Genomic DNA, 25,615 nt, shown 5'->3' on the forward strand with positions numbered 1-25,615 from the left:
ACCAAATGAGAGACATATTGCTGAATTTAAGGTTGATTTGAACGCTACTTTCAAGATGAAAGATTTGGGGCTGTTGCATCATTACTCGGGTATATAGTTTAAGCAGTGTGATGGTGGTATTGCCTCGTGTCAGAAAAGTTACATAAAGACATTCCGATGTAAGTTTGGACTTGAGGATTGCAAACCTATTACCACTCCCATGGAGACAAGTTTGAAATTGAGTCTTCATGACGCTGGTGATCATGCTGATGTCACTCTTTACCAAACTGTTGTTGGATGCTTCATTTATGTATGCAACACGAGGCCGGATATTCAGTTTGCAGTCTCACAAATCAGTAGATTTATGCATAGCCCAGGGTCTAAGCATTGGCAGACTGTCAAGAGGATTTTCTGCTACCTTAGTGGCACTTTATATCTTGGCTTGTTTTCAAGGGGGGATCATTGCCGCCAAACTTACATGCTTTTTCAGACTCAGATTGGGCTAGTTGTTTTGACACGCAAGTGTTCACAAGTGGTTTCTGTTTCATGCTTGGCAGTTCATGTATATAATGGTCGAGCAAGAAGAAACCTACTGTGGTCACTTCGAGTTGTGAGGCTGAGTACAGAGCAGTCTTCATGCTCGCACAAAGCACATTGAGGTGCATTACCACTATGTCAAGGAGAGATCAACTTGGCTTATGTGCCAATAGCAGATCTTTACACAAAGGCATTGTCTCGTGAGAAGCTCGAAGCTTTCCGCAAAGCTTTGGGCTTACTCCCCTTTGTGGACTGATCATGTCCTGAGGGCATGGCACTTCCCTTTACTCATGTGCCAACTCTCGTTCACCGCATCACTCCAGGGGGGATTTGTTACCATATACATGTGGTAGTGATGTGTGTGAACACACTAGGACCGCAGGGGCATTTTTTCCCTCTTTAGGAGGTTTTTTCCCCCGTGCATTGTATATACACCCATCACTCTAGGGCTATCTATCGTTCCATTGCACACTAAGTAATATACTCTCAGTTCTGTGCCTTGAGCTTTCTTCATCTTCTCCAAGCTGTGTGTGTTTCTCTGCAACCCTAATTCCAATATGAATCTCTTTCGTGAGCAAAGCACTAGTAATATCACTAAAAACAAGCTTGCCCTTAGGGGCGGAGTTACTTATAGAAGTGTTAAATGTATCCTATGATGTAGGTAAAGAACATAGCAAGAAAATGGCTTTCATTTCCTCGTTGAAATTAAGCCCCTTAAATGTCAATTGAGTAAACACATTGTTAAACTCGTTCGGTGTAAATTGACACTGCTACCTTCTTTCATATTCAAACGCATAAGCTTCTTCATCAAAAACACTTTTTTTGATACACTCTTACTATCCCAAGCTGAGCATAATGACTCTTATAATTCCTTTTTGCATTAGTCTTGTCCATAATCGTAAAGAAAAATGACTCACTAAGGTGCAGGCGAATGGTCCCCATAGCACGAGCATCAAGCACCTCCCACTAATCATCAATGTCAACACCCTCTTTACACTCAATGGCATTGCATGTCCCTTATTGATCAAGACATCAAGCTTCCATATTGTAAAGTTTGTGCTATTAAACTTCTTGATATAATATTCTTCTCTCTGAAATTTCAGCCATGATTGACAATAGCAAATACAAGAGAGTGAGACTAGAAATTTATGGTAAAGTATGCTTTACACAGAGATACAAATCTCAACTAGAAATTTAACAAAAATCATTGCAATGTCGATGTAGAAGAGTGCTATAGGCAAACAAGAGGACTCACGAGAAAAATCCAACAGAGTCTCCTCTGTAGAGATCAAAATCTCAAGCAAAACTGAGCAAAAAACCATCATTTATGTTGATGTGCGCAACCTCAACCTATTCCCCTGAATTCCTTGGAGACATTTGTCTTCGTCTTGTGTAGTCCATGCAAAGGATGAGAGAGGGTAGAGAGAGAAGGGTAGAGGATGAGAGAAGGTAGAGAGAGAAGGGTAGAGTTTTGCCAATTCTACCAATTTTGATGTTCAATTTTGATAGGCAATGTTTACACTACTTAATGAAATTTTCCCATGCCAACAAAATGATGCAATACAATGTAAAACGTGCAAAAATATTACAAAGAAAATAAAGCTAACTTCATATGCTAGACAATTGTAAATTTGTTGCATGCTTTGTTTTCACCATTGCCAAGCAACGTGCAAAGATGCTACGGATGAGTACCTACTAAATGATATACTCTTGTTTATCGCCATTGAACGACTTCTTTTTCTCATTGTTGGATATTTTCTACCAAGGTAACTCTCCAAGATTAACCCATGGATCATGACCTTCAAGACTTATTGAAAACTAATCATAGGAACCAATTGCCAAATTGAAGGACTCAATGGGAATGATCATGAAGAGGAGGGGGTAGTAGGGGGCCTCCTCCTTTTTTCTAGTTTTAAACACGAGTGCGCGTGCGCACACACACACATACACAAAGTACATGCACCTTCATGTAAAGAGGGTGAAGAAGGGGCCAAGAAGGTTGGCTTCACATTGCCCAACCCATCGCACCTTTTTGCAATTCCAGCCAATCAAAGATGTCGCTGCTTGCCAAGCCATTCACATTGCACACAGAGCAAGTCACACTATGCCATTGTGGGAGGCTGACTCACGGCTAGCCTTGGAGTAGAACCTTTTGGCCTTCCCACCTCGTCCAAGCGTTGGACCATCCAGCTCCAACAAATCAGTGTTTTAAGGTGAGATTATCCCTCCATTCCAACTTTAGAACTGGACTCACTTGCTTTTATAAATTGACTTCTTGTCACCTTCACAAATGCCACTATAGCAGTTGGTTTTCGGGGATGTGTGTGAATCGCCAGGGCGAACTGCACTTGGACGCCTGCCCATGGTGGTGGAAGAGTGAGCTAGGGAAAGCTTGGGAGCTGGCGGCAGTCTGGACGCCCCGATATAGAGACAATAGTTTGGAATATGCTTGGAATGTTGCTTATGTGTCCTCTTGTGGTTTGCTAAAAAGTGTACTATTACTGGGCCTTGGGTGTTTCTAATCTCTCAAAAGCCTAGAAAATCGCATATTCCCAAATAGAGCACTCTGACGAAATTCAAAAAATATCAATCTTGGTATCATGTAGTTCGTCTTTTCACCACGGATGTGATCTAATCTTCACATTGCAAATTTGACTAGATTTGCAAAATCCCCTTCAAAATTACACATTTTGACTTAGGTGTCTCTATATTGGCCCCTTTACCCTACTCGTGTGGGATTGTTTTTGCAATGAACCTTTTCAGTGGACTAGAATGCTCTAGTTTACCAACTTGACTGCATAATTGAGATTGCCCCCTACCCCATGTGAGATAGTGACGAGGCCTTGTCGAACCCCTAGGGCCTACATTATGGCTGGGTTCAGGCGAGGCAGCAAAGGCAACCTTCCTCTCCTACCTCCGGTCTCCAATTCACAAGAGTTGGTGGTAATGCTCATTGCTATTGAAGACTAGGGAAATAGGCCAACGAATGGTGTCGAGCTCTCTCTTCTTGTGCACCTTTAAATCCTTTGAAAAAGATGGCTACGACGAGCAATTTTCAAGGAGGGGTCACTCAACTTATGGTGAGTCCGTGCGTATTTTTTTTCACCCAATGGCTGCAGTCCACAGAGAATGCACACTGTCCTTCCCCATCCCACCTCCGTCCCTGTTTGAACTTAGCCTATAATATCAGTGACTAAGGCCGGGTTCAGATGAATCAGGCCACAACTGCTATCTTTTTATTTGTCTCCGTTCTGCTTGGCCACAAGGGGCCGAGGCAGTATCTTACATAAAGATGATGCTTCACGAAGCAACGAATTAGTGAAAAGTTACAATTACAACTATTGGTTGCCATGCAACAAGCTGCAACGTTCGTGTTTCACACTGCAAAATGCACGACACACCTTCATTTTGGAAAGAGGGAGTGTCGCCCAAGAATTTGTGGGTCTCGAAGTGACGCTCTTTCTCTTCAACCAACCAACCAACGCCATCGTGGACGTTTGCTCTTTGTCGACGAGTCATCTACGCTTGCTCTATGTGGCCACGTAGTCTTAACCAGCCTAAAAGTGCCATTTGGTGGGATTCTTCAGTCTTTATAACATTGATTACAGAATGATCGGTCATCGAATGATGGTGAGGGCAATGAGAACCTTTTGGGCTTTTGCCTTGAAAAGCAAGAGCACAAAAGCCTGGCCGTTGCCCTCCCGCTGCATTTGCCAGACGCTGATGACAGAGAGAGAGAGGGAGATGATCAAAGAATGGAAGAGAGAGAAAATATGAAATTTTGATAAGGGTCGAGGAGATCGTGGAGGAAGGAGGGAGGGAGATAGCATCATGTAGAGAGAGAATTTTGAAATGGGTAGGAGCGCCTCAAGCAGAGTCAGCACTAAGCTGGACAGAAGTGAGTGGAAGCTTGAGGAGGGTCTTGACTCTTGATGCAGAGCGACGCAGAGAGAGTCCACAGCCTCATGCAGTGCGACGCACAGAGAGAGAGAGAGAGAGAGAGAGAGAGAGAGAGAGAGAGAGGTGGCCTGCCATGAGTGCAGGAGAGCACATGGAACGGAAAGCCCATATAATTTTTTAGTAAACATGCGACATGTCTTATGATCTATTTATAAAATAGTCCCCCATTTCAAACTCCATTTTTTACACACATAGTCAATTAGCCCATGTCCAGATTCACCCACAGTCTCTCTCTCCTCTCTCTCTCTCTCTCTTCTTTCTCTCCACATCCACATCCCCACCTGTTTGAAAGCTTCAAGGCAAAAACTAGAGCGGCAATGGCCAGCTTCATTGCTTGACTGGAAAGCCCCAAACAATTCAAGTCAAATTTCCTGCTATAAGCGTGACTCCTCATCTTTGAAGGACGGCAAGGCCGGGTAAGCACTCACAGTCTGAGAGAGAGAAGAGAGAAAGAGTTCGTGTCTGCACGTGTAATCAGCTCGAGAAGCAAGCAAATGGTGCCATCATGGCGCTCTTTTGCATAATTTCTGTGTGAAGGGGTGATGAGTCTGTTTGTGTGTGCAAGAGTGGAATCATAGTTGTCTCTTTCTTTGCGCTTTCTGCAGGAAGCCATATCGTGTCTAGGGTCCTGCATTTCCTTGCTTTTCCTAGACCTGAGCAACGGAGTCTGTTCAGCTTTTAGTGTTCTCCTCAAGGCAAAGGCTCGTCTCTCACAGCACAACCAGGCATTTTCGTCTTTCTCTCTGCTTTACGAACTCTCTAGGGGTTTTGAAGTACTCCATCGTTCTGCAGCAGCTTCTCTCTCTCTCTCTCTCTCTCTCTCTGTGCTTGCATGTTTGTATTTGTGATTGATTGATTGAGTAAGTGAATGTATGTGTGAGTACGTGTGTGTGTGTGTGTGTGTGTGTGTGTGTGAAATTTGAATCTTCTTAGGTTGCTTTTGTGATGCTCAAAACTTCTAGAAGGTGCTCGCCTTCCCTGTCTCTGAGTTTCTCTCTGCCCCTTTCCTTTGCTTTTGTTTCTGGATATCCAGGGCAAACATCTGAATGGTGAAACTTGCTCAACACATAGAGTGGTCTTCACCGATTCCTCTGAGGACAGGTGAAGTACTAACCCCTGCTGAGAGGAGGAAGGGGGACCGTGTCGTTGGAGAGCGCGCAACCTCCATTGAGAGGAGGAAAGGGGACCGAGTCTCAGCGAATGGCAAGCCAAGGAAGACACTTGCTGAGTTGTTTGAATCAAGGGCTGCTTCATCATCATCATCGTCAGCATCACTGCTATCATCAGCACCATCATCATCATCGGCAACAGCAACAACATCAACTACTCCAATATCAGTAAGAACGGGATCTTCATTATCAACATCTTCATCTGCGTCATCAACGACAGTTTCGTCAGCAGCAGCTATAACACCACCACCACCACCACCACCACCAAAGACACCATCATCATCATCTTCTTCTTCAACGACGCCGCGGCCTTCAGCACAAACTCCATCATCGTCATCAACCCATGCCCATGTCACTTTCGTTGAGAACCGTTCCGAGAAGTGTCACAAGCATGCACACACCTCTGCAGCCCATCAAAGCTCAGAGCTGACTGAAGGCATCAGAAGGAGCTCCTCTGCCCGAAAAATTGCTGATTCAAGCAGACATGAGGGCGCTCTTTTACGTTCTAATGGCACTGCTAAAAGATTAAGCAAATCAGGGCCACTTGGCCGAACAGAGCCCTTACCGAGGAGCCCATTAGCAAATGCTAGCAATGCAGAACCCAGCCATGGGATTTCACCAGCAAAGCCCATCAATCGGCACAATGGAAGGCCCAGTGAAAACCTACCAACAAAGAGGCCGATTTTTGGGCAGGAAAAGGTATCTCCATCATCAGCTGCAACGAATGTTAGCAATGTAGAGCACAGAAATAGAAGTCCTTTTCCCAAATTTCTCATCCAGGAGCACAACCAAAACAATTTCTTACTGAAGTCCATTGATACAGTGGAAAGTCTGCAAAATTTAAGCAGATTTAGGCAGAAAGAAACTGACCCATTTTTTGACAGGAGGTTAAATGTGGAGCCTGGGGTCCACGGCACCCCAAGAAAAGAAAAGAAGGTGAGGAAAGGGTTGTTTGGGTTATTGGCAGATTCAGGCACAGCAAAGGATTCGGGTGGGGAGGCAAAGGGGGCAGATGCCTCAACGTGGAAGTTTTCAGGAAACCTGGGGAAGGTTGCAAACACACAGCATGCAGGTGGTAGGGTGAGGGATTCAAAGAGTCCGCCAGTAGGGCCTCCGGTTAAAGTCATGAGTAAGATAAAGCACATGGATGTTGAAATGCAAAATAACCAACATGTGGGAAGCAAGGTGTCTGGACTTTTGGGCACATCAAAAGAATGTACAGAATCCACCACCTTAACAGTCGAGATTCCAGACAAGATGGTGGGTTTAGCGTGGGTTGGTGCAGAGCCACGCTTTTTGATGCCAGGGGCCCACGCCTTCCCTTCTGACAAATTCGTACTGGAACAGGTATTTTGAAAGAGATGATGACTTCATTCAGGTGCTTCTATGAACTGCTTGTTGCTTCACAAATTTTGCTAGAGGACACATTACATATATCAGAAATATCTGCACAGACCAGACCAATATAGTTGTTGAAACCAATCTAGAAAATGCCCTGTGTATCTTGATTTCTTAAAATAAAAACAGACTTGAAAGCTTCATGCTGCTTATTAAACTGCCAAGAATGTGACAGAACTAGCTCTTGGGTGCCCTTAACCTTCCATAGCGCTTATAATTTCACACATTCCTACAATCAAGCTGTTCAGGTTCTCTAATCAACCTTGATGCGCTTAGTGCCTCCTGCTGCATTGCTATTTAGTTAAGCCTATTATCAGTGTGTAGAACATCTTGAACCCAGGAGTTGGTTTTCTTAGGACCATAGATGCGGCCTTTTTTAAACTATATATAGCTGTTGCAGAGCACACTTGGTTAGTAATGGTTTATTCCTTATAATTCATTTTTCTCCATGTAGGTGGTGAGTGACAGAACTAGCTATGTGAAGCATGGCATTTTACATAGGGTGCACATAGCTGAAGGTCACTTGGGTGTGGCATGGGTAGATGGAAAAGCAGTACTATTGGAGGCAGGGGTATCAGTCCACATGTGCCCATCTAATAAATTTTCCTACATTACTACCGATGAGAAAATGCTGGCCGAGAAGGAATTTGTTTTGGGGCCATTTCGTGTTGTTACTGTTGATGAGTCCGAGGTGGGCATCAAATTCTGCAACCGCCAGCCACAAATTCTTCACTCGGGCAGGTTAATATGAACGAACTCTATGGTCTATTCCCAGATTATTTACTATCTCAATGGTCAATTTATTCTTTCATTTATGCTTATCTGCAACAGAGCATGGTCAGATGAGCTGATTGTTGTTGCAATTTATTGTGCATTACTGTATTTCACTTCCTTCTGTGTTGTCATGTATGCTATACAAAGTAAAGAACTGAACGTGCGAGACTTTCCATGAGAGGGAAGAGGAAGAGGTAGGAGAGGGAATAAATGGCCAACGTGTTTCAACCTCTAAGGGTCTCATCAGGGCAAGTATGTGCAAAATCTTTACAACCTGACAGACAAGTTTTACATCATCAAGACCGAGATTATTTACAATCATTTGACATTATTTCATCAGATGCTGGATGCATAAAGTTCTTAATTGCTAATAACGATTGTTGTGTTTTGAATATCAATGTGTACCTTGCCTGTACAGCTTTTTTAATGGCTGAAGAATATCTGGGGGCCATATTGAAGGATGTCATGTATAAGGCCCTTTGCTTGCCTATCTGTTGCTATGCATCAATTCCTTTTATCTTCACTGTATCAAGGACAGTAATGTAGCTCAATGTACAGGTCCATGATGAAGATTGTGGGTCAATGAAAAGTAATTGTTGTCTTGCAAGGATTATGTTCAACATTCTTGGTCAAAAACATTTAAGCTCCTTTTCTGCAAGGATTATGTTCAACATCCTTGGTCAAAAACATTTAAGCTCCTTTTTCTGCTTCATTTCAGACATTGCCTGAGCATCTCCAAAGTTGAAGTATTTGCGGGGTTTGAATCACTTCTGCGAAGGCAGAGTTATGTGAGTGAAGCAAGTGCAGTGTCAAGTGACAATATGAGAGTGAGTGCTGATGTTTGGGTAGAGTGGCAGATCAAGTCGGAAGATGCTGCTGCAGCGCGCCTTGCGAATGTTACAGATGTTGAAGGAGCTCTTTCCAGCAACGTGCGGCGGGCTTTTAACTTGGTTATCTGGGAAGTAAATGCACTTGACATGAAGATGCAACTGACAACAGGCATGGGGAGCATCACCAACTCAGATTCTCAGCCTCTGCTCAAGTCCCTTTCCTTGAATGTCTGCAGGGAATGCCAAGACTTGTTTGAAGAGGTAAGCAACCATATGCTGCACAGTGCATGTAGATATATAAAACATGTTGAAGTTTGCATCCATTTACTGGTCCCAGTGTTATGATTGTGTAATCAAATTGAGCCCCTCCCATCAAGCCAATGTGATTGGTAATAAAGAAAATCAGTCAGCTATTTCCTTTCTAAAGTAGTTGCCAGTGTTACTGCAACGTTCACCTCTTTGGCAAGTCATCAATTTCAATGTTATTTATGGGCCACAATCTGTCACAAGGTGAGTGAGTTTAAACTTCCTTTGTTATCATGCCTTTCTCACGTCCAAGGCTCCATTTTTGACGAGTGAAATTGGACTCTTGGAGAGTGTTTGACCAATCTGGCTGTTTGTTTATTGCTGAAGGGTAACTCGGTTATTCTCCAAAAAATGTTGAGTATTTGAAGAATTGAATGTCAAGTACTTAAAGCATTGCTTTATAGCTGGGTCAATCTTGGATCAAACAAATGTCAACTTCAGTATTTAGGTGTGTCGTGGGTGAAAATGTAGATAGGGCACTCTATTGCAAGGGAGGAACTGTCAAGGTTGTTTCCATTTTAGATAGGGGTTCCACCTAGGTGACCTGACCATCTTTTGGTTGGTGTACAAAGTTGATCACTGGAAGGGAATGCTTCTGTGATTGACAAAGGTTGTCTATCACTCTCTCTGTGGGAAAGCTGGTCATAATCCCTCTTGAACTGGCATTTGCATGTCACTGGTAGTCGAGGATAGGCATGTCAAAAATGTTGTGTGTTTGTAACATGGGCACAATGAAACGCTGTTCATTGGCCCTGAAATGCGAAAAACCTGTAACATCAAATACGTTGCACCTAGCCTGCGAAACACGGTTGTTGAAACACTTGAAACAGAAACAGGTCTTCATATTTAGCCTGAGCAAGCAGGATCCTAACCTTGGCTTTAATACAAACTACTACAAGAAAACAAGAAATGTAGGCATGGTTAGTAATTGATGCCAACACAATCAAGGACGACATGCCTTGCAGGCAACGAAAATCGTTGTAAGTGTAAAGACTAATCTAATTAATTCAATTGTAAACTCAAATGCAGGTTTCCTACGCAACCTTCTCTTGCTGCAATGGTCACTTCGCTTTGATATGTGACCCCTTTCCTGCCTCTCTGGTTCTCCTATAGGACCATTGTCCCAACACAGTCTGCGAAGGCAACCTTAAATGTCTGATGAGGGAGGGGGCTTTTTGTTCATGTCTCCTCCATTCCAAGCTTCAAACTTCACATTCTTGTTACCAGCTATACAGGTCTGCCTCTTTTCATAGCTCTTCTTTCTATTCGAGCGGGTTTAATCTCCCTCCGGACAGATCATTCACTCATTCAGCAGCAGCAGACCTAAAATCAAATCACACTTGAGTACTTAAAGTTTTCTAAGGGGTGAAGTTCCCCTTTGGAGAGTGCTTGTCCCAAAATAGGCACCCTTAGCAGTCTTTCTTTATTTTTATAAAAGAGAGAGTTTCCAACTGCTCAGTGCGACCGCACACACAATCCATTCTTACAAGTGAGCCCCCAACCCTTAATTTACAGGCTTTGGGCTTAAAAACCAACTAAAAAGTCGTATTCTATTTTACAACAGTGCATAGAAGCACTTAAGAACAACTAGTGCCTGGAAAGCAACCCCAATGAAAAACTAGCCATGGGAGCACTTGTTCATACACTTACTGCCACATCATCAATCTGAACATGCTCAGATTTTCTGCCGCAACTTTTGACACGATTTGCATTGGACTTGAGTTAGGTATTTTGTCTGCCATTGCCCCATGCTTTTACAGCTTTTCTCCCGTCATCATGTTGTTACATACCCCTCTTAGAGAAGAGCAATTGTCCTCGATTACACCTTCACAAATAGAACTCAATCAACATTGTGCAAATTTATTGCTTGTGCAAACATGTAAACAAAGTCAATCTTTAGACACGTAGCTTTTGACGTAGAAAGAATGTTGCAATCGGTGTTCGATTGAAGGAGAGCAGGTTAGCATCTCCCCTGAAAAGGACGAGAGAAGCCTCTGGCCTTAGTTAAACACATGTTAAGGGATTCCTCCCTTGGGAGGATCTCAACCAACGAATGTTGCAATCGTTCATCTTTGTAGATAGATTCTCAGATAGACACGAGATATATTGAGCACATGACTGTGTAGTATGTCCAAGACACATACCCCTATCGCTTAGTATGCCCAACCTGTGCATCTTTCATGTCTCATGCCTTACAGTTAGATTTACACCACTCTGCTTCTTCACAGGTCTACGGCATACTTGTACGGCTAGTATGTCTCCAAGTTGGCCACCCATAATCTAGGTTGCTCTTGGTCCGGCCGCCCGAGTTTGGGGCCGGTCATCCACTTATGTCTGGGCGCCCACATATATTTCCATATATCATTTTACTGTTGGGTCGTGGGGATTTTTATCAGGCCTTGCCCTACCTCCCCTTGGGCACCTATTTATGGGGCCAGGGAGTACCCACTTCCACATCTCTCATCACACAGAGATCATCTGATGTATTGAAATTTGACAGGGTCTTTTGCTCATGGTTGTCATGGGGGGACTGAACGCCCCCCCTTCACCATCTCTGGCATTTGTGTTCTACTCTCTCTCTCTCTCTCTCTCTCTCTCTCTCACGCTTCTGCACACGCGCACTCACATGGTATCAACAGCTTCAGGCTCTCCATGGGACCAGCGTTTTTATCACCTCGCAGTTGCGTTTTTGGGTGGACAGCAGCCACATGGTTTGTGTTTTTCACAGAGGATGAAGTTACCTCTTGCCAAGACACCGTCCGGTGGTGGTCCATGCGGTCTCTCAGTGACTGCTGCAGTACACGGTATCTTCGACATCGGCTTGATCATCTACGGGCGTGCGATCCTTGGGAGATCCATTCGTTCCAGCCATCATTCGGCGGTTGCGCACTCCAGAGGGGGTGGTGACTTGTGGTTTGCTATGGACACACCTATGCACTCATCAACGGAGTTCACACAAGATATGGCCATGCTCATGGCATATGGGATTCCGACATTCCCAGAGAAGACACCACCATCTTGGGCGGACGAACACTTACCACTTGACCTTGACACGTCAGATCACTTGCTTACACAAAAGCATCTACATGGCCTTAGGGAGAGGATCTTGGATCTCTTCTTGGCCATTGCTTGGATCTACAGACTGGAGTGGGACTTCAGTGCTTTGGACTCTCTTGGAGAGTTTACCCGCGACTACATCCGGAGTCACCCGGAGATTGGCTTGGATGGTAGTGCAGTTGCTCTTCTACTCTCCTGATCATTTGGATTGCTACCTTCAGAGTTTCTTACACTCACCCTCCGTAACGTTATAGCAGACTTATCCCCGACCTGGGCAGTAGGCCACTCCCAACTCATTCACATTGAGAGCCACACCGAGTTGTGGTTTGGTGGCGTTGGCGCGGATTATGTTTAGGTTGACACCGGAGGATTGGAGGCAGGAGATACAGGCAAGACGACGCACACTTCTTAGCCTGGCCTTTCCTCTTCTCAGAGGATCTTCATAGCGCAGACTGCTCAGTCTGGCTTCCCTACTTCTATAGGATGATTACGGTGCAGACGGCTTGGTCTGACCACACCTCTTCTCAGAGGCCCTTCACAATGTAGACTGTTGAGTCTGGCTTTCCCCTCATCTTGGAGTACCCTACCTACTGACAGGAGTCACGACACTATCCGGTGGTGGTCCGTGCGGTCTCTCGGTGACTGCTGCAGCTTATGGTAGCTTCTACAGTGCAGACTGCTTAGTCTGGCTTTCCTTGATTCGGAGGACGTTTATGGCCCAAATTACTACATCTGGCCTTCTGGAGTTCTACACAGCTTAGCCACCTGGCCACCTTGGGTTGCAGGTTCATGCATTGACAGGCTTCCGGTCATTCTCATGACGGTTCCTGGGCCTCCCCATTTTCTCCAGACGATTTGACTACAAACACCACAGATCCTATTAGGCAGGACACTTGCAGGTCTATTGACACTTCTTTTACGACAAGGAGTTGTTTTCACACTCAGTTCGGAACCTTCAGGCAGTATCTTCACACTGTATTGGCGGAGTACAACAGTTTACTACAGTGCTCGTGACGGCACTTTACCACGGAGATTGGTGGTCGTGAGTCGTGACACCCCAGACTGTTGCTACACGCGGATTTCACCGGAGTATTGTCCTTCAGTGGACATCGTAGCAGACATCTTCATCACTTGCCTCACATCTTCGGCTTCATACGGTTTGTTCAGCATCAGGTGCTGAGAGGGGGTGTTAGATTTACACCACTCTGTTGCTTCACAGGTCTACGACATACTTGTACGGCTAGCATGTCTTCGGGCTGGCCACCCATAGTCTAGGCTCAATGGTGAGCATTTGTAATCCACTGCACTTTGTAAACCAAAACATGATTTCAGGTCTTCAGTCTATTGTATCCAGAGTCTTGTACCAGGTTATCTAAATATGAATCTAAATCTGAACCGTACGTATTCTGGGTTGCTCTTATTTAGTGTCTTCTGATTTGAACTTCATTCATTTCAGTCCAATTGTCAGTTTAAAGTCTAATTATGTGATGTTTGTTGGTCATCTTGTCATCTGGTTATGTGAAGTATGTGCATTTGAATGTGTAACTCAGTCTGTTTGTTCAGTTACTCTGAATTTAACTTTGGAATAGCTGTCAAGCCCCCAGCTCATTCCATAGACGTTGAGAAGAAATCACTTGTCACGGTAAAGTGCACCCCAAAATATCATAGACTTTGAAAGTTCTCACCTTCAAAATATGGGGCATACTATCTAGAGGTAATAGCCATTGAAGTTCGCATATCAAATCCACCTAATAATATGAGTTGTGGAATTCTTGTGATCAAGAGGATTTTGAGAAGTTCTATTGGGTTCTTCTACCGAACTCGTATTAGGGTAAACCTCCATTGTCGGTGATTGTTCTCTTGTGGGAACAAAAGTGGGAACAAGAGAAAGCTGAACTTATCATTGTAATGTATTAGACAGATGATGTGCTTAATCACAAAAGTGCAAGAGAAGCTGTAATGCAACTGAAATGAAATAACACTTGAGTGCTTGAAGTAGAGACCGAAGAGGCGGAGTTTTCCTTTGGAGTGGTAGCCCCAAAATAGGCGCCCCTGGCCCTATTTCTTTATTAAGAGATTGTTTACAACTGCTCTCTGTGACCACATGCACCATCCATTCTTTCAAGTGAGCGCCAACCTTGGATTCATAGGCTTTTGGCTTCAAGTTCTGAAATTATAATAGCGCATAAAAGCACTTAAACCCATGTTGTCAGTCCGTACATGCCAAAATACCTCGTCGCAATCTCTTGCTTGATTTGTGCTGGGATGGACTTAGACTAGGGTTTTGTATTTTTTTTGCTACTGCCCCATGCTTTAATGCTCTTTGGCTATGGCCACATCAGCATGTTATTAGAGCAGGACTTGTGAATTTGTCACATATAGTGGAGAAGAGAGACGGTTCTTGATGATTCTTGAGAAGAGAGAGCATCCCATTAGAGCTTGTGGGCTCTTCTCCCTTTCGAGTCTATTTCTCCTCAGGCTGAAGTTGAGCCTTTTTAGTGCTCTTTGAGGTGGCCTTTGAGCCTCATGATGTGGATTTTGTTTGAGATTTTCAAGTTGCTCGGACCTCTGATAGAGACAAAAGTGTTTGCATGTCTACAACTTGGTCTTTAAGAGATTGGATCTCGTGTTGCAATCTGCTCTTGATTTGCCATATTTTGTGCTTGTTTTTCTTATGGTACGATGATGGGCTGCCCTTGGCAAAAGCACGTTGATGTGGAAGAAATTGAGCGAGAGCACTTCGCAAGGTTTTCATACCAGCCAATGTGCATTTCTATAAATGCCCAGCTTTGTGATGCTTGAGCTAGATAGGCTCCTTGCTGGCCTCGATATCTGAGCTTTAGAGATTGATTTTGGAGATTGAGTCTCTTAGCCCTGCCAAATTGCTGTTTCACTTCATTGATGGGTTCGATTCCAAGATTTGTGATGATGTTTGTAAGGCCACCATCCTTGGTGGCTTCAATTTCCTACTTGGAGCACTTTGTGGGGAGTTTTGGAGGTCTTATCGTGCTTGCGAATTTGGTGATCGTTCTTAAGGTGGTAATTCGCACCTCTCAATAAAATCGTCCAGCACTTGCAGCTATCATAGCCTCCCTGTGATTGTGCCGCTGCCTGATCATCAACATTAATGTGCTGTTGCAAGTTCCCCATATGAACGTACAAGGTGATAGGTCCAATTTCGATTAATTGTTGCCATTGTGGCTAGATGACAGTTCGGCAAGGTTATTTACATTTGGTCACTCACCAAACCTTATCATCTGCTATTTGTGTGCTTAATTGGCTCAAACTCATAGTTATGACTTTATTATATACAAGATAAATCAACACAGCCAGAGTAGCCTATTGAGTGGAAGCAGTGTCTTGAGTTAGTTGCAACTTGTGACTTTGTGAGGTTGCTTAAGAGTTGGTTCGTTGCTTTGAGTATTGGGGAATTGCTATGGACAAGGCTACATAAGGGGGGGAGTGCTCGGATCCTATAAATAGGACTCTAGGTTTAATTTGATCATTCCTCTGAGGTCACTATGCTTAGAATACAGACCCTTGGTTGTTGATGCATGGACATCGAAGCTGGTGTATGGATTGATGGAATGGGGTGCCAATCCTTTAGGTGTGGCGCTAGGTCGGTGTAGTTGTACTATGTTGTAAGGTGCAGCGGAAGTGAATGTTGAACTTTGCTCAAGATGAGTGCTCCGAACTGTGCTCAAGGTTCCTTTTACTTAGGGAAGGGAGAGCCTTCCGTTCTTTAATGAGAAAGTGCAAATGATCACAAACAAAGCGAATGACACTGTGAATGAAGGTGCCGAGACTGAGAGATAGAGAGAGAAGAATACGACAACAGAATGTTGTCAAACCCTCCTCCGAAGGCCCCACTCTCTATGGCGAGAGCGGTCTACTTATGATTGCACAAATCTCTGCAATACTTGGACTTGCCGACGATGTCGACGACGATGAGGAGGATGATGAGACGGGCTGAGATCTGTAAATGCTATGGGCTGAAATCTGCAAATCTTTATCTGCTGAATTTTGACTCTATGTCGGTGACGGTGTCGATGGCGACGATGCCACGGCGACGTGCTGAAAACGCAGATGCTGAAATCTGCGTTTTCCGGGCTGAAACTGCAAACTACATTGGATCTGATCGTGCGGCGAGGATCTGCTCTGCAGGAAGGTGAGATCTGCGAGGTTTGGGACTTCTATGGTGATGTCTGACTGCTGAAAACTGAAAACGCTGATGCTTCTTGGGGTTCCGTCGCGGTGAATCTGCATAACGCTAGGGTTGCTGCATGATCCAAAAACGCTAAGGCTGAATCTGTCTTCTGTTGCAAAAACGCTAGGGGTTCTACTGTCTTGCTGCTGTCAGGGCTGATCTGCTGTGCAAAAACGCTGGCTGATCTTGGTCCAAAAACGCCAGCTTCTCTGCTGTGGTGCAGAAACGCTAGAGCATCTTGGGGGTCGTGCTGAGAAGTTGCCTGTTGAGCAAGTGCTCATGCTGCCTCTTCTGCCAGAATTGCTAGCGCTAGCTTTACTTATATACTTGCTTGCTAAAATTGCCCTACCCAGTTTCCAACAAAAGTCACTAAAAAATAATAAGTGAAAAATATCAAAAATAGGAAAAATAGGTTTATGCACTGTAAAAATACTTTTGATGGGTTTAATGGAACTCTGATGATCATGTTGTGTGCAACTTGAGGATATGCATCTAATCTAAGTGTTTGGACATGCACGGTCTGCGAACAGACTCACAAAAGTGCCAGATCACTTCCTAATCTAGGCTGACTGAACCCTTGTCATAAAGTAGCTTGTCCACGTACACATAGGGTTAGATGTGCACGTGACATATGTAGGCTCCTAGGCTCAAGGTGTGCTAGCGAGGCTCTATTGGCTCGAAAGCGAGTCAAATGTTTATTCCTTGCGTTATGTAAGTCTGAGTTTTGGCTTGTGCTATGTCATTGTGCACGATGGATCACAAGGTAGCCTTAACAGCAAGGTACTTGATTGGCCCTTGAGTCTTACGGAAGCTGCGCGTGAGGATTAGTGGTGCTAATTCTATAATTAAGACTTAAAACTTCATACTTAAGATCAAACTGAGACTCAAGAGACTGAATGTGTGTTTGATTGATTGAATGAATACTTGAAAACTGAGTACAATAGGCTCCTTATTTAGGAGAGGAAGAGACACAAATGAAAAGACTAGTCTCATGGTGAAGAGATGCGACTTTAAACGCAAAGACACATCCTTTCGGCAAAGAGCTGCAACCATTGGACGAAGAGTCGTAACCATAGAGCAAAGGGATGTGACTAGTCGTCGGCAAAGCTGCATGTCTCTTGAGCGAAAGGTCGTGACCATCCAAGCGTAGGGTCCTCCTTGGCTTGACACTTTGTGTATCTACAACTAGGAGTAAATGTTATATTGGAACATAGTCACAATCGTGACATTCCCTCCCATTTAAAATGAGAGCCCGTGTCAAAGAAATGACTTTTGACGTTGATAGAACTCTGGAAAAGCATTGAATCTTTGAAGATCTTCAATCTTTGAGTTATGTTTTGAACCTTTGCTTCTTGCTAAACCTTTTTGCTTTGATTGCTAAATCCCATGTCATATTATTATTCAAAGACTTTTTAGAGGAATCTGACATAATCAGGTTGACTACAATAAGAGATTGATCTTCAAAATCCTTCATGTGATGTAAGTTTTCTGGTTTAAGATCTTCCAATAGCTGCAAAATATTTGGTTAAGAGGAAATCTTCTCTTCATATGGTGTAACTTTGCTAATCACTAGAAAGGTTTTTGAATGAAGACTGCAATCATCTTCCAATAATGAATCCCAAAATTCTTCAAAATCGTCTTCAGAAACTGTCACTTCATGACTTGCAATTGGCATATCATCTTCCAGCAAAGAATCAAAGAAAGCATAATCATCTCTTGACTTAGAATATGCAACTATGTCGTTATCTTTGTCTGGTAATGAAGGATCACTTGAAAAAACTTCTTGCTAGAAATCATCTGTCTTCAACAATTGATTCAGGAGAAGTTAATGAATTGAAAAATTCATCAATTAGAATTTCTGCATTGGCATTGAAGATCATATTTGCTTCATAATCCTCTGTATCATGTCTTGACTAGTACACGTGAGGCTTGAATCACTCGTTCCGCATGATAAAACCCGTGTAAAATAAGTTCACGTCCATCTTTGAAGAAGTTGATAGTATGTCCTCGAAAGCTAATAGCAGGATCATATTGGAATAACCAATGCTGACCAAGAATCATGTCGTAGTAAGATAAAGGTATGACTTCGAAATCCAGTTGATCTGTATAAGTTTGAATCTCGAATTGCAATTGTCAGACTGTCTCATCACAAGTTAAAAGTGATCCATCTGCTAACTCCACATCATATAAGTGAGATGTCTCGTGAGTTGGTAAGCCAAGCTGTTGAACCATCTGAGTGCTGACGAAATTATTATAGCTTCCGCTGTTCATCAAAATGTTGATGGAACGACCGTTGAGAGTTCCAAAAAGGCTCAAAACTTGCTTTGAGAGAGGCTCCAAAATTGAAGAATTAAGAATTGCACAAAGCATGCTTCATAAGAATAGTTGTATCCTCTAAGACATGAATTGTATTGACCACTGATTTTCCTTTATCTTTAGCAGAAGCTGGTTGTTCAGAATTCAATGTTGTTTCCGCGTTGAATTTATTTTCAAATTAGACGGATTTGGTTTCCTTGGACATTGATACCATCTATGGTCACCATTGCAAATTGTACATAAAGCATACTTCTTTGAAGTTGAAAATGCATTTGCGGGAGAGCCTTGTTGAGAATTGGAATGTCGATCTTGAGAAAAATCACGTCCTTTACCACGATCAAGTGGAGCATTTGAAGAAGATCTGCTTTGAGATTGTCGATCTTGAGAATAGAACCTTGAAGTTGAATAAGGCTCCGTTGCTTGTTGTTTGAACTGAGATTAGTGATGCTGACTTTGGCTATAGCGTTCTCTACGATCGCACTGTGAAAAGCGAGTGCTATTCGAAGATCTGTCACCAGGGAGAAAATTCCGTGCAGGGCGCAATTATCGTCCAGACGTTCCACATAGGCAATTGCAACATCTAAGGTGGGAGAATAGAACCTTGAAGTTGAATAAGGCTTCGTTGCTTGTTGAAAATCTGTCACCAGGGAGAAAATTCCGTGCAGGGCGCAATTATCGTCCAGATGTTCCACATAGGCAATTGCAGCATCTAAGGTGGTAGGGTTGTATTTGTGCACATCGTCCTTTAGGGTTGGTTTAAGCCCGTCAATGAAACTTTGTAGTTTACTAGAGGGGTTGAGATTCTCTTTATCTAGAGTTGCCTTTGGAACTCTGTGATGTACGCGGTCAAGGAACCTGTCTGGCTCAGGCGACAAAGAGAGGACTGGGCATGAAAATCAGCATTGGTAGGTTCGAACGCCTTGCGAACTGCATGCCCGAATTTATCCCAAGAAGGTGTGTGTTTACCCTCAGCAACCCGTCGTTGCCACCAAAGAAATGCTGCGTCCTTGAGCAGAGAACTAGCAAGTGAAACCTTTTTACTCTCTACTAAGTCCGTGTTGGACAAGTAGACCTCCATTTTGAATAGCCATTGGTCCAGTACGCGCTTGTCTTGACGACCATTATAGGGCTCAGGCAGTTTAACATCTAGTATCTTCTTCTGTGCAACATTAAAATTTTTATAATGTAATTGAAGTTCACAATTGTTTACCTCATTAGTTGGATCAGGTTCTTTTTGTTCGTCCACTGAGGCTTCGGAAGAAGATGGTGGAGAAGCAACATTAATTATCCGAGAAGTGTAGGACGACTCCGAGAAGTGTTTTACGTTTGCATTTGATCCAAACGAGTGTGAAGTGATGCGAGACTTGTGGAAAGTGTGGCCATTTGCTCCTTGATAAGAGTAAGGGCATGGTTAGATTGACCACCTCCGTCGTGAGAATTCGTCATGGTTACGCCTCAAAGGGAACTCTGGAATAGGTGCAGGAGTAGGTTCTGGGACCGGTACTTCGGAGCGGAAAGTCCCTCTGGAATAAGTTTGCGTCTGGAATCGGGGAATCGGGAATAATTATCACGTCCTGCTCTACGTAGGAGAATCCGGAATCACAATCACTACATGTGAAGTGGAATTTTTGGGCAAGACTTTGTCGGGGTTTTTTTTGGGATAGGTTATCCAACTGCTCTCGTCGGCGAAGGATAATGCATGCAGAGTCACGAGTGTGCACACCAAGTCAGTACTGGGAGGAGAAGCTGGAGGAGAACCTTCAAATAAAATGGCACATCGCTGGCTTTTGTGGCACTTTTTTTATGTAAGTTTAATTGAAGGGTTCAAGTGAGAAGGGGCTTTCACATGGTCTTTAGAAAATATAGGACTGGCTGGCCAAGGGAACTAATAAATTAAAGTTTGATTATAGCTAAAAAAAACTATGCGTTGCTGGCTGAATGCGTTAAAAAAAAGATCAGCAAAAGGGCAGCCAGCGTGAAACGTCAGCATGGCAACCCAGTGATTCAGCCAGCGTTGAATGCAGCCAGCACTTTAGCAATTGTGAAAGGGGTGCCTCCGGAGTGAAACTGAGCAACGCAAGGGGTAGCTTCACGTAGAAGCATAGAAAAGGGAATAGATAGGAGCACCATGTGCGAAGAAGAGCCACTGGGTTGACACCAAAGGGCACGGGAGCATGCAAGAGGGAATCTGCGGCCACCACTCCATCTTAGCCCGTGTAAGGTATAACCGGCCTATACAACGTAGAGGGCGGTACTATTTCAATTACCTGTTAACTTTACACAGAGCATTGAGAAGGGAAGAGAACACAGTTGTGTCCAGCGACTAGAATGTCACTGCACACACGAGACCGACACCCTGTAGGCCCCAAAGACTGCCCCTTTCGGTATTTCTTTAATTTAGAGAGAGGGAATTACAAAAAGAGTCCCTGGAAGATAACACCTGCATCCAGCTAGTACGCTCCAGATTCGGCAGAATTTCGACAGCATAATGGTACCGAAATTAATCCGAATCAGTTTCCAAGCTCAAGACTCTATCCCACTGGCGTTATCCCTCAGTCGGGAGCACAAAACAGTAAATTCCAGGTCGCTGTAATTTCTGGTTCAGTCCTGTTTTTGACTTGATTTGGGCACACGACGGTCCCTACACTGTTCCCTGCACCTTGGGCTTGGTGCCCCTTGATTCTGGAAGCATCCCCGGCACAAAATAGTCTCAAAACAGAGTAAAAAACAGCAAGAAAACAGTGCTGAATTTACTGCGCAATCGAGAGGTTATCACCCTCTCGTGGACCTGCTTTGGTGCAGCAGCTAGCTACACCGGTTCCTGTGCAAAGAGGCTCTTACCTCGGCATGAAAGCATATTTCCCCACAGTTGTACATAGGTCAAATGAGAAGCTCACTAGTGGGGCATAACATACTGTACGTAGGGAAGAAAGAGAGCAGTATGTAGCGTGCGGGGCATCACTCCCGTCACCATACTGTGCATAGAGGGCAAGGTAAGCATTCCATAGCTTCTGTACTTGCTACAATCCACCTGAGGCTGAAAATGGCGCCCCCTTTGTTGATATGCAGCTCGTTTTTGCCTCCCAGAGTGGCAGAATCGCTCACAGGCTGACACGTCGCCCAGTTTCCGAGTTTGGGCTTTCCTTGCTAAAAATATCTCAATTGGTGCGTCAGTTGACTTGGCAGCAGAGCAATAAAATGTTCCCCTTGTCATTCCAGAGCTAATGACGCGAACACATTTTCCGGTCAAAAATAGCAGTTTCCTAAATTTTAGGAGATGCTTCCATGGCGTCCCTATCGGTCTCTTGACCATCATTGAAGACTACCATTTGACCAACATCTACAATGTGGGTTAATTTACTGGCCCCTTTCAACTTATAAAGTTGCAGTGACTTGACGAGTGGCCCAAATTCCAGTTTGGCGCACACGAGCTTCCATACTCATCAGAATTCAGTGCTAACTGGCCCGGGCAGTCCCTGTCTGACCGACCTAGATCCCCGATGTGAGAAACCCATTTGGCTGCAGCCGTTTCACTCTGGCCATGCAATGTCCACTTGCACCTTTTCAAGGGTTCCGGGACAAACAAGTAAAAATAAAATAAATATATTTAATACTTATTTACGGAAGGCAACAGGAAAAATACACCTCCTGGTGACATAAGGAATTGCTCTCAAATCAGCCACTAGAGGTTGCGTGCGTGTCTGGTAGAGGATGCGGGAGAGGGCTACATCAAGGGGTTAAACACCGGCATCACAATCTGCAATCCATCTTTCTTTTGCTTCCATACAACTCCGGGAAGGGGATAGGAGTGTAGTGGCGAGGGTGAGAAGCTGACAACCTTCGGGTCCCTGGAAAAAAAATTGCTCTGATACCACTGTGAGGATTAGTGGTGCTAATCCTATAATTAAGACTTAAAACTTCATACTTAAGATCAAACTAAGACTCAATAGACTGAATGTGTGTTTGATTGATTGAATAAATACTTGAAAACTGAGTACAATAGGCTCCTTATATAGGAGACGAAGAGACACAAATGAAAAGACACGTCCCATGGTGAAGAAATGTGACTTTAGACGCACAGACACATCCTTTCGGCGAAGAGTTGCAACCATTGGACAAAGAGTCGCAACCGTAGAGGGAAGGGGTGTGACCACTCGTCGAAGGAGTGTGGCTTTTGGCGAAGAGACATGTCTCTTGAGCTAAAGGTTGTGACCACCAAGCATAGGGTCCTCCTTGGCATGACACTTTGCGTATCTACAACTAGGAGTAGATGTAATATTGTAACATAGTCACAATCGTGACATAGTGGCCTTTTTCCATCTTTGACCTTTTTGAAAACCTGAATCGCATGCTTGTTTCAGACAGAAATTGAGTCTAGAGAGAAAATTTAAATCAGTGGAGACAGAGACTTGTTTTACAGAGAACAACACTCTAGAGAAATTAAGAATTCAACAGGGAGATAACCAAAGCACAACCAGGTAGGACTCTTGCTCTAGTTCAGAATGACAATCCTTAATAGGGGCAAGGTTGCCTGATAAGGTTGGAGAGATGTTGCAGTCACCCGACTCCGTTACCCTATATGGAATCCATGACTCTATAACTTGTCATGCTTCTCATGATAGTTTGTATACCTTTGAGTGTGCAATGAAAGCAGCTTGTCACAAAGTGATGACGTGGCATGACCAACTGGAAGAGAAATGGCCGAGTGCTAAGGGAACTTATGAGGCATCGACCGAGGGCTCGAAACCCTAAAAGATAGCAGCTTGATGTTTGAAGAGATTTCCATGAATTGTGCTGACATGGTGACGTGGCAGATCTTACGGATGCTAGCGTGGTAGGCCTGTACGGATTTCCGCCTTTTGAGCTGCTGGTGCCACGTGGTAGGTTGTACAGATTTTCGCAGATTGTGCTGGTTGCTTTTGGGAGTCACTAGCGCTAGCTTTTCTGAGCATATGCTTTTGGGGTTTAGTGCTTTTGAGCTGATTGCTTTTGGGCATCCCTTGTAAGTTGTTAAGAGCTCGTGGGGCCTCACTTTGTAGAGTATATGGACGCAAAGGTCCCTCGGGAGTTGTACTTTGCAATGATCGATGATAAAGAAGCACCGAAAGGGGTGCCAATCTTTGGGGCCAATTCTTTTGGGCGCGGAACTCCTTACCGTGTCGTCTCTCTCTCTCTCTCTCTCTCTCTCTCTCTCTCTCTCTCTCTCTCTCTCTCTCTCTCTGTGTGGCTCGACATGCACGACGCCCCGTCAGACTACTCACCATGGAGGAGATTGATGAGATACGCCAGCGACCGATGATGGATCTCGTGTGATTTAGCTCTTTTTGAGGATACACCCACATTGTGTTGTATTAGCCCCCTTTCACTACTTTATTACCCTTTTTTTCAGACCTTTTTATTTATTTTTGGTACTCAGACTTTGTATCAGATCCACCACATTGTAACTTTTTGGTCTCATAGGTCACTTTGGTCTTTTGAAGACGTTAATATAACATCTCATTTCATTTCATTTCATTTCTCTCTCTCTCTCTCTCTCTCTCTCTCTCTATATATATATATATATATATATATATATATATATGAAGTTTCTGTTCGTGTGTTATTGATTTCTCACTTGGAGTGTCCAAGCCTGTTACAATGCTCCTGGCTTAGATGTAGGCTAGTTAGCATGTTATGCCAACCATATACCCGAGATTATGTAAGTCTTTCTCACCATACTTGGATTTCTTTGTTTGTGCTTAGGACTTCCCACTGGAGGAAGGTGTCTGTTTTTCTCTTTTTCAAGGTGTGGCAGTGGAAGCTATGTCCAGTTGCTTAGCTTGAACTGCTCGGGTGTTGACATGCAGTCAAAGTGACTTGGATCATTGAACAAGCAAGACAAGAGAAGTAAATATAATGAGGAATGCTATTCAGATGGGAAGCATCAGAATAAGTACATATATCTGTGTACCTTGTTTGTGAAGATTACTCCAGTATCACTGCAGAGTTTTTTAGAGGGGGGTTATATGGGAACAGATGAGTCGGTATACATATATCTGTGTCCCTTGTTGGTGAAGAGTACTCCAGTATAACTGCAGAGATTTTTAGACGGGGGTTATATGGGAACAGATGAGTCGGTAGTGAATATCTATGTTCATCTGGCATTACATTTAGGAGTCCTTGCTATTGGCTTTGCGCCTTAAATGTTACACAGGTTCTTTGACTATTAAGTAGGTTCGAGTTCCATCGTACTTTTAAGTGAGTCTCTTATAACTTCCGAGTCCCATTGTACTTTTAAGTGAGTCTATTATAACTTCCACTGTGGCTTTTGCTTGATTCTTCTAGGTGCGTATAAGGCTCATCTTGTTCCGATATATGGAGTTGTTTAAGTTAAAAATTTGACTATTGGACTGGTCTCTGTTCCTGATAAGTAATGGTCAGAATTATTTCTGAAACCACGGTGTTGAGTGTCATGTATGAGATGTCTTGCAGCTTAAGTGAAATGATGCAGTATGAATTTTGCACAGGCCAACCTTAGTAAAGTTATGAGCTCTTGCATCTGCCTAATCTCTGATGAGATTTTGACTCTTCTCATTTGATATTCGCTGCAGGGGTGGACTGTGACCATATGGGATCTTCAACTCAAGCATATTGTCATACAAGCTGAGGTCCAAAATGCAGAAGGTAGCTTGTGATTGGGCCAATTTTTTAATGTATCATAATGTATTTGAAATGCAAGTCTTGAGGACCTTAGCTAAACTTCTGTTTTTATCTTCCAGGGAACGATTGACTTGCAATAGGGATGTGTGTTGAATGTATTTGTATAGGGGTTCATTAACGTGCCTAACTAATTAGGGTACCCGTCTGTCGGTACGTGCAATGATCCCCCCCTGTATAATAGTGTGGAAACTTCTATCATCCATCTGGTAGTATCCCCTTAGGCATTGAATTGATTGTTCCCTCTCTCAGCAAAATGCACATACAGAGCTTGCTTAGCTTATAAATTTTACAATATAGAATCGAGGCCCAAAGCAATAACCTCCAATTTGTAAGGTTTGGTCTGCTTACATGATTTGAGTAATTTATACTCGTCCGATTGTCCA

General features: G+C 43.7%; 1 protein-coding gene and 1 non-coding gene across 2 annotated transcripts; both read left to right on the forward strand.

Moving 5' to 3' along the window:
- Positions 1-2,834: 2,834 nt before the first annotated feature.
- On the forward strand, positions 2,835-25,615 carry LOC147438635 (uncharacterized). Its single transcript, XM_086483909.1, has 9 exons — positions 2,835-2,994; positions 4,879-4,892; positions 5,082-5,201; positions 5,510-5,577; positions 5,720-6,992; positions 7,498-7,784; positions 8,536-8,908; positions 25,124-25,196; positions 25,292-25,615. The coding sequence occupies exons 1-9, from the start codon at positions 2,835-2,837 to the stop codon at positions 25,300-25,302; spliced, it is 2,379 nt and encodes a 792-aa protein (XP_086340035.1). The 3' UTR covers positions 25,303-25,615.
- LOC147438636 (U6atac minor spliceosomal RNA) lies at positions 10,891-11,011 on the forward strand. Its single transcript, XR_015184697.1, has one exon. It is a non-coding gene; the product is annotated as a U6atac minor spliceosomal RNA (small nuclear RNA).

The sequence above is a fragment of the Adiantum capillus-veneris genome, chromosome 16, assembly GCF_014529385.1.
Source record: "Adiantum capillus-veneris isolate H3 chromosome 16, ASM1452938v2, whole genome shotgun sequence".
NCBI lineage: Eukaryota > Viridiplantae > Streptophyta > Polypodiopsida > Polypodiales > Pteridaceae > Adiantum > Adiantum capillus-veneris.